Source organism: Monopterus albus, unplaced genomic scaffold (genome assembly GCF_001952655.1).
Source record: "Monopterus albus unplaced genomic scaffold, M_albus_1.0 scaffold209.1, whole genome shotgun sequence".
Classification (NCBI taxonomy): domain Eukaryota; kingdom Metazoa; phylum Chordata; class Actinopteri; order Synbranchiformes; family Synbranchidae; genus Monopterus; species Monopterus albus.
The window spans coordinates 385966-396051 of NW_018128089.1; the positions used below are offsets into that span (position 1 = coordinate 385966).

At 38.9% G+C, this 10086-nt stretch overlaps 1 protein-coding gene across 2 annotated transcripts in view; it reads left to right on the forward strand.

Annotated features, from left to right (window-relative positions):
* Positions 1 to 10086, forward strand: part of slc12a2 (solute carrier family 12 member 2) — a 58898-nt gene that overhangs the window by 42371 nt on the left and 6441 nt on the right. The window contains exons 21-23 of one of the 2 annotated variants that reach the window (XM_020618830.1): positions 2387 to 2434; positions 5146 to 5268; positions 6250 to 6361. In XM_020618830.1, the coding sequence (XP_020474486.1) occupies positions 2387 to 2434; positions 5146 to 5268; positions 6250 to 6361 (283 nt within the window). The remainder of the gene's footprint in view (positions 1 to 2386; positions 2435 to 5145; positions 5269 to 6249; positions 6362 to 10086) is intronic. The other variant, XM_020618831.1, reaches the window with a different exon arrangement.

Consider the following 10086-nt stretch of genomic DNA (forward strand, 5'->3'; position numbering starts at 1 on the left):
TTAAAGTTCAAGTTCAAAGTGTTTATTTTGTCATATGCACAGTTAGGAAACGTGTTTTCCTGTGCAATGAAATTCTTACTTTGCCGTCCACATGATGAGCTGTAGCCAGGAAGAGAGACTTGATTCAAAAACAAATCCAGGGCTCACAGAACGATTTATTGTGCAGCTCTAACGTAATCCATATTCACAGATGACTAAAGCAAGTGCACAAATTACTATTAAAAAGTACGGAGGCCCCTGGAGGTCATGTGTTAGAAAAAAAAGATATTTATGTGAGAATCAAATAGCACAAATTACTAAACCTAGCACACAGATTGGTTTCCTGGGCCTGTGATTCAACCTTACGCCTGCCAGATATAAACCACAAACAAAGAGGACATAATTTGCCAGCACGACAAATGTAAAGTAAATAGTAGCACTTAATATATTAATACAGGCTTCCTATGTGTCCTGGAAAACCTGGACATTTTTGTTCCAGTTATGGAAATTGATATAAATTGTACAATGTCCTGTAAAAACACTGCATCATCTTGGGAAATAATTTCTTAGATTTTTGTATTGTCCTTTTGCTGAGAGTGAGCTGTTAAATCTTAGCATGAGGTGGCAGCTGAAATTAGGGCAATGTGTTTTGTTAAATTGTAATTGTATAATAAGGGTAGAACTTTATGGCCTGCTTTTAGTAGGCTAATGTTTTTGTGTGCTCTGAATACCCTAAGCCAGGGGTTTCCAACACGTCGTGAGTGTTGTTAGTGTTGATAAGGAGCCCAAACTACAGTAACCAACTTTCCACTGTTTATATAACACCTACAGTACATACAATCTATAAAAGGTTTTGGTATGTGAAAGGAGGTGCATATGAGCTTGGCAAGCTATGGGATGACTGATGTTGTTTGTTTTTGATACAAAGTGCATTACATATTAAGCTGGTTAGCTCCTTAACATTACATGGAAATTAATGGAAACGGACACTCAGAAGAACAAAGCCAGAAGTCGGAAGGGCGTGGTAGATCGAAGGGTCAAGTGTGTCTTTGAGTTGAATATGGAGAGACGGGTGGAATCTTAACATGTGAGCTTAATGTCTTCTGTCGGCAGTTTCTACAGTGTCCATTACCAGTAAACCTACACAAATTCATTAAAAAATTATAGGGGAATAAAGATGGTTCAGAAAATGCCTGAGGCTCATCATAGTCTGTGTGCTTAGTTTAGTAGTCTCTGGGCAGGGACTCTCACCTTTTTATTTTTGTTTTCTTTCAAATCACATGACCCTTAAGAGACTCCATACTCTTTAATCCTAAGCAAGTGCTTCTATTTTTTAAGTCACTATTGACTTACTGACAGTGAAATTCAGGTACTCCTCTTGATGTGAAACATTAGCGGGACGGTTCAGAGGACACAGTCCCTCGCTTTCCCAGTATGTTTTTAACTTTGAGTTAAGTACCTACAGGAAGTGTTTAATTTCTTTGAAGTAGGTTAACAGTGATTTGGAAAAAAGGTGAAGTACAAGTACATAAATAATGAATAGAAACAGTTTTTGTGTTAGATGGAGAAGTTGTGTATGACTCTTGTGCTGATTGTATTAGTGCTGAGGAAATGAATATCCTCTTCACTGTGTGAGAATTTATTCATTTGCATCTTTGCATATCTATGGAGTATTTCAACTTTGAGAATTAAAACAGATTCGTATGTATTTACTCACATGCTCACGTGCCAGCTTGATTTAACCAGACGGTTCTGGCTCAGAGCTGCTGGCTTCATTGCTCAGGCCAAGCCTGAACAATTTGCAGTCATGAAAGAGAAAAAGTTGACCTCTGACCAAAACCCCTGTGGTGGAAAAGCTTCAGCAAAGGTTCTTGTGTTTCCATGAACCTGCATATCTGTTTGTTATCATGAAGCTCGCAGCCAGCTGTTCTCCTCAGGGCCATACTGTGTGGTTGAGTGTATTTCCGTGTCACGTTTTATAAATGTGTATATATGTGACACACTCACATTGTGGGGACTTGGCCATCCTTGTGGGGACCAGAGGCTGCCACTGAATTTTTGTGTGGCAACATGGTTTAAGGTTAGGCGTATAGGATCAGGGTTAGGTGTTAGGCAAGTAGTGGTTATGGTTAAGGTTAGGATAAGTCTACAGAAAATTAATGTAAGTCAATGTAAAAATGTAAAGTCCCCACAAGGACTGAAAACACAGCGTGTGTGTGTGTGTGTGTGTGTGTGTGTGTGTGTGTGTGTGTGTGTTTGTTTTAATTACATACATACTATACATTTTCTGTTGTGCTTAACTTTGATTCATCACCATGAAATCTTGGTTGTATGTTGATGGGACATCAGCATTTCACCTCAATTATGTTTTTGTTTTTTTTTTTCTCTTTTGTCTCGTATTTCCCAGATGACGATGATGATGGCAAAGCTACAACTCAGCCCCTGTTGAAAAAAGGCAGGAGATCCACTTTATTGGGTTGCCTTAAAACCTTTCTTTCTCTGCCTTGTTTTTATCTTTAACCATCTTTCTGTTCTATTTTGTGTGCTCCTTTCCCACAAATCATATTTTCCTTTACTCTTGCTTTCTTTCTATCACCTCGTTTTTCACAGTGTATTTTAATACACCATGCAGGCCTGCACCCTGCTGTCTCTGTCTTGTCTCTCCTGGGTTTTCACCCCGCTAAATACTTGGCTTTCAGGAATAACATTTCGTCTTTTACTGTTTTTCTCCTGCTCTCCTGTTAACAGTCTCCAGCTTATAGCTCAAGCCCAGTTTCTGAAGCTATACTGTATGTGATAGTGCATTTAACTCCTGAGTATTTAATGTTGTGTGCGTGCCAGTATCTCACTTTCCCTGTCATCAGTCTCTCGCCTGCTGCTGCTTCTCTCTCTGGAGGTGACAGTTTATCTCTAGCTTTCTCTTTCAGGATGAAAACAGCTGTCATGTTTTCATGTTTCCAGCCTTGTCCAGCTAACTCCTTAGCTTCACACAGCTTCTCTCTCTGTTTGTTTGCTGTTCAGTATTGATGGCGCCTCCCGTGATGCTGTTAAAGTCCCCATGGCATGCTCATTTTGCTCGTTTCCAGCCTTTTAATGTTTAATCCGGGGTATCTCTAGATTAGCTTGGCACCCCTCATAAATCCAAATAGTCTGTAATTATTTCAGAATGATAAAGCCAGAGAGCCTCTTCCTAAAAACGAGAGGATAGTTTGTGAATGTGCACAACTCCTGCTGCTAGTGTTGTGTTGAAAGTAGACAACTAACAGCAACAGCATTAATTTATTTGAATTTCTCCTCCATAGATGGGTAAACATCGGTATACATATACCACATGTACCGATGAAAAGAGATTTGTAGCACTCTAAACAAAGCCGGTAATTGAGAAACCCTATATAGTTTATTTTCTTAGAAAAAAGTCTCGCGAGACTTATATCAGCCGAGTTGCTTCTGCATAGGGCATATGTACACCTAATTTTTTGAGCTTTAGGTCACATTTAAGATGATAATTCACCGTTGTAACATTGTAGAAAACAAGGGAAAGCATGCCATGGGTTCTTTAAGCAAAAATTAAACAAATCATCCAGGCATTAGAAAAATTATTCCCAACTCTGAAACCTTTAAAAGAAAAATTATTTTTCTGCTTACAGATGAAAAGTTAAATTGATAAGAAATAAAACTTACTCTTGCTCGGTTCGATACAATCACAGGTTTTGCTATTATCAGTACTTTACGGTAGCTGATATCTAATGCTAGCACACTGGAGATAGATTTGGAACTGACATTGTCAGTCATTTTACTGACTTTGAGACTCTTCACATAAAGACTTCCCCTAATGCCTGTATAATTAGCTACAATTCGCTTTTGCCATTTATTATTTCGAACCATTTTCCCAAGCAAGCTGTCCGTTTTCAAGTGTAAAGGCAGCCTTTTGTCAGTTCACCTCAGTACACCATGAATAAGAACAAGTGCTGTAGTGATTAGTCAGTTTAGTGTATTGATTTCAGCTTCTTAAATGTGAGGATTTTCTGTGTTCAGTGTATAGTGTATCATTTTAAATAATATATATTTTCTGGAAATTGGAATTGGAATTTTCCACTGAGTAACAGTATTTAAGTATATAGTATTTAATTCAACTCAAACCACTTTATTTGTTCTCAGAGGGAATTTGAGATAAGCAGGTATGAAAACATAAATACCTTTAATATCATAACGGCCAGTTCATTACAAATAAAACATAGTTAAAAAAAGATATAAAATACAGTGGAACCTTGGATTGCGAGTAACCCAGTTTGCGAGTGTTTTGCAAGAGGAGCAAAGAATTTTGATTCGATATAAGAGTGAGGTTTCGTAATACGAGTAGTATGTACGCTTTGTCTGCTGAGCGTCACTTGAAGCACGTCACAACTGAGCCGATGTTCTCGCTCTTCACTTGTATAGTCAATATCTGTACTGCAACAGTGGCCCATCACGCCAACCACAATTCTTTTCAAAGGTAAAGTGCAGGTTAATTTGTTTTATTTTTACTTTATACTGTATTTTGTATTACTGTAATCATTTTTATATGGATAAGTGGGTGTGGAACGAATCATCTGAGTTTCCATTATTTCTTATGGGGAAATTCGCTTTGATATACGAGTGCTTTGGATTACGAGCACGTTGCAGGAACGAATTATACGTGCAATCCAAGGTTCCACTGTATTAGAATACAACTGTTAAAAGTAGTGGTCAGTCCATAACTGACCAATTGTGTTCAGTACTAGGAAGACGCAATAAAGTTTGATATTTCAGTTTTTCTTTTTTAATAAATCTGCTAAAATGTCAAAAAATCAATATGGGGTGCTGTATGTACATTAATGAGGAAAAAAATGAACTTAAATGATTTTAGCATATGGCTGCAATATAACAGAGTGAAAAATTTAAGGGGGTCTGAAAACTTTCCGTACCCACTGTATATATCCATAACTGACAAATCTGCATTGGTTGTGCATACAGTCCATTTGGGATGTTTGATTATTGTTTATTACTGGACACTCTCAGGGCTCCTAAGAGGCCAGGAAATAATGATAGTTATAGTTTTATCTTGCCATCTAAATTAGTTTTCCTCTGTTGTTGTTTGTGTGTGCTGTGCTGCACATGTCTGTGTGGGTTTGGTAACCACCCCGGCAGACAAGAAGAGCCCAACTGTACCACTCAACGTGTCTGACCAGAGGCTGCTGGAGGCCAGCCAGCAGTTCCGCAGAAAGCAAGGGAAGGGCACAGTGGATGTCTGGTGGCTGTTTGATGATGGAGGTGAGTCTGGAAGAATGAAATATGTCAGTCCAGTGATCTTATCCATTATAAACACACAGCTGTTATGTTTTAGAAATGCCTTTCAGGCTACTAACCAGACATCACCTTTTTATTACCAAAAGTACAAGAATTCTGTAGGTAGCTAATGAATTGGTATTCAGGGTGTGTACTACACCGTGCGTTTTGGGAACCACATTCTGGCCCTTGGGGCAGCACGGTGGCAGTGAGCGAGGATGCTGAGCTGAGCAGGTGCTTTCCAGGCAGTCTTTGAGAATCGAAGATCTAACAAATTCACATGCAATAATGACATACAGCTGGCACACACAGTAACCCAGGAATGCAGCTTTTGAACCATGATAAATGGAAAATAACCCTGCAGATGTCCCAGTCGATTCTGCCAGTCCACTGCAGAGTCTGTGTGCTGCTGTCACTCACTATTCAGTTAGTTTCCTCAAATTGTCAAGTTTCAGAAAGACGTACTTTTGCTGCAAACATAGCATGGAGATGCACATTTAATATGCTCAGACTTCATGCTGTGATTCAAATCCAAACCAAAAAATTGTTTGTTTTTCCACATCTGAGTATTTTGGCTGCTTTTAACCATCTTCACCTCACAAAAGCCAAACTGATGTTTGGATTTTGTTCTTTCTTTGTCCCATTCTCTCTGTGCAAAAGAACATGACCTCATTCTGCCAGCAACTATTTGGAACTTTCAGCTACTGAGAGCTTCCCCATAGCTGGCTGTTTGAAATGAGCGCTTGTGGTTTGAAAAATGCTTCTTATAACCTCAGTTTTGACAACACAGGGTAGATAAGCTGGAATAACAACAGAAAGGCTGAAAATGTCGGTCATGGAGGGAGTAGGATAGTAGAGAGAGACTACATCCTGTCCTATTTTTACTTTATCAGACAGTGTGTAGCATTTTAGTTGAATGTATTTATCACAGAAACTCGGTGTTCAGCACCTTCATCTCCTGTCCAGGTCTAACCCTGCTGATTCCCTACCTGCTGACCAATAAGAAGAGGTGGAATGAGTGCAAAATCCGTGTATTCATTGGAGGCAAGATCAACAGGATTGATCATGACCGTCGAGTGTGAGTACTGCACCTTGGCCTCATTCATTCAATCAAGTTTGAAAGCTAATACAATAGATCATGTGAGATCACAGTACATCTACTGAAAGGAATAACTGCTCCCTTTTCCCACCTGTACCACACCTGCTGGCTCATATTCATTCTTTAGGTTTTTAAAATCATACCCTTGGATTGCTGTAAGATTAGAATTCATAATACATACTACAAATGCATACTACAGTACTTATAATAATATTAACAAATATATCAACATGAAAATCTTCAGGTTCACAAGACTGGATGAGAATACAATGAAGCCCTAGCGCAGGTCTGGTGTTGCATTAATAACTCAGAACTGTTGTGTTTCTAACTACCTATTACTACTACTGTTATCAGTAGTATTGTTCACATTTATTAGTACTAACGCTCACCATGTACTGTATATAAATGGTGGGGGACCATAAGAAAGACCTGTAATATAAAAACAGATGTGCAGCTTGTTGGCAGTGAACACTGCAGCCATCTGCTTTCCTTTCAGCTCCACAGTCTTCATCTGCTGCTGACAACATGACACACTGACACTGTGTGTCTGCAGCCACAGATACTGTATATCTCATACTTAAAAAAATATTATAAATACTACTTGATAGCAACCTTATGTTAAACTGATGTTGGTTGAGCAGGTCGTTCGGTGGAGGAGAAGAAATTTCAGCAGTTATAGAAAATTTAAGATTCCCCGCTTTTTGCTCGCCGTCATTCCATCATTAAATTAATGTTAGAGACTTGAAACTAGCTGCAGGCAGTTAACCCGCCCAGGTGATTAAGTTAACTATGTCAGTGTCATGTGTTTATGTAGTTAATTGCAGGGTGTTTTTTGAAATGTCTGTGGTGTTGAGGACACCCTGAATAAAGGTGACAAAATATTTACTGGGACTGAATTAGGAAAAGAGAAGTTTCAGGTCTTGGCAAACAGACTTTTTTTTATAGTGTGATAGTGTGATGAGGTAAAAAGTGCTCAACAGTAATGCTCGTAATATTTTGTGGTCAATGAGCAAAAACAGAAAAACACCATTAATATGGTTCCGTAGAGGATTCTGCAAAATAGACGGGCTAAAAGTGCAGTTGCCAGTGTTTGGAACAACACATTAGGCGATCATGCTTTCTGCTTTGTGGTTGTAGTCCTTCAGGGTTGTGCATTCATCAATGTCATTAGTGTTTGACCACAAGCATTTCCTTGTTATTGTGGGGAGAACCGTTTCTTAGGAAATCTTAGTTCTGTTGATTATATAACTTTGTTGATATGAAGGCCATATCAACCAGCACTTTAACTTCCACCATTCACTTACACGTTTAAAAGATAAGGCCAATCATTAATATTTTCAGCAGTCTCCAGAGACTAAAACCGACAGTGAATTGCCTCTACTCACAGTTAATGTCTGTCAGCGTGTCAGTCCTGGATTAGCTTGTTCATCTGTGTGATAGATCTTCAGTGTTGTTCAAAAATCATTAAAAAGGCTGGCCTGTGTGATCCGTCTAGCTGAACTATGAACACTCTAGTTAACGTTGGAAAGTTATATAGCTGTATCAGCGGTGACGCCTGCAGCCTTAATCCTGTAAGCACTGTGCGCTAGTGATGGCAGAAATGAGGCTTTCTGAAGATTTGAACCAATTGCTTTGGAAAATGCTTCCTTCTTGTGAAACATTTGAATCACTCACGCTGGTGACATATGAAGGATTCGAGACGAATGATTTGGAAGAGGCATACTTTCACAGTATCACTGTGTGTAAATAAACTGTGACAATAATAAATGTTCTGTTAATTTTTTATGTTACACTTGTAGATGAAGATGAGTGTTTTTACTGGAGTTTATATTAAGAAAACCTATTTGCTCAAGTGTTTTATAGGCTACTTTAACAGTTTTCTTCCTTAGTCTCTCCTGCTTTAGAGAACCAGTTTCAAGATACTAACCAAGTTTTTAGGCAAGTTGAACGCTGCCTTAACGATTATAGCATGGCCAGTGTGTACACAATCCCACCCCTAATTCATACCCTGGATGCAGACCTTAAATTGCATTCAAAGTGATCTAAAAAGGTCTTAAAAATCTTGAATGTAAGTTGATGAAGCCTGCAGAAACATCCTTCTTTTTCAGAAATATCCTCACCCCCATGTGGGCTCCAGACTGCGACCAATTAGTCACATTTTGCAACTATTTTTAACAATAGTGCAAATAAATTTCATAGCTAGGTAACAGCACGATCTGCAAATATACCCAACCCCCCTTTTTTCCTCAGTCATCATTTCTCATGACACTCCGGGAGGGAGGGAGAATTGTTTTGTGTGTGTGTGCGTGGCTTTTGTGAGGCTATGGTTATCATAACAATGCGGTTTAGGAACTGTTCTGCACGGGATGTCATCTACCATCTACACAAAGGCAAAGAAAGGAACACCGTCTATGTAGGCTACTGCGCTTGGTATGGCTCAACATTTGTTGATGCCACTGCAAGCTTTAAACATAAAACACTCCTAAAGCACAACAGCAAAAACAAACTATGTAAGGACAGGTACACTCATTGCAGCATTTAGTAAACTATGCAGGGACAGGTACACTCATTGCAGCATTTAGAAGTCAGGACTCTGCCGATCAGCCTTGTTTTGATGTTTGAACGAGAGCGGGCTTTTCTTGTCTCCTATGCACACACAGGGAGCAAACAGCTGCTGTCATGTGCTGGAGACACAGAGCCCAGGGGAAGTGAAACTAAAGTTTACCATACCTATGCTTGCTAATGTTTGTACAATAAAACCTTTGTGAGTAAAAAGCCAATGGGAGTAATTTAAAGTATAAACTAGCAAAGAAGAGAAAATTTAAGCTTTGTCCATAGTCTGCAAGCTGGTTAGGCTAACAGCTAATGCCTAACTGTGGTGATCTGTCTAGTGCAGCAGCTTCATGGTCCTCTGTGTTGCCATTATCTCCCCCGTATCTCCCTCCCTTCACCAACTATTCAGTTCAATTCAGTTTATTTGTATAGCGCCCAAATCACAACAAAAGTCATCTCATTACAAAGTAAGGTGAGAGAGAAAGGACACTACGGGAGAGTGGAGACACGAAGTGTTATGTTAAGGATGGCTCCCGTTGCTTCATCGGGCCATGCTTTCTGCCCCACCCAAAGAATCTTGAACTCAAAAATAATGAAACGGTCCACAATTCATCACTACAGAGTTCTCGGTCTTTTCACATTTTCAGCAGCTATTTTCTAACACTGATGATGTGTTTAGAAACAAATGACTGATTTCGCTTTACCCAGACTTTTTAACATCAAAATTTATATTTTATACCAATATGAATCTGTAAATTAACTAGTAACTAAAGTTATTTGTAGGGTAATAAATGCAGTGGAGTAAAACTTTGTGTTAGCCCGAGATGAAGGGGAGTAGAAGTATAAAGTAACAGAAAATTTAATTTGACCACAACATTGTACACAACAGTTACCAATAACAAATAATTTTAAAGGAATTTATGATGCAGCCAAAGGCACCTTTCATCATCTGGGGACAGACAGTGGCCATCAAGCAGCATTTAACTTTGACTTTGTCCTTTAAAATAAAACTGCACATTATTTCTGTAATTTGTCTATTTGTGATCCTAAAATTTTCACTAAGGAGCACCAGTGCTAATAGTGGGAAAAGTCCATCTGGAGGCCTGCGTGGTATAAAACTCAAATAGGTTCTTATAATGTATAGCCATAAC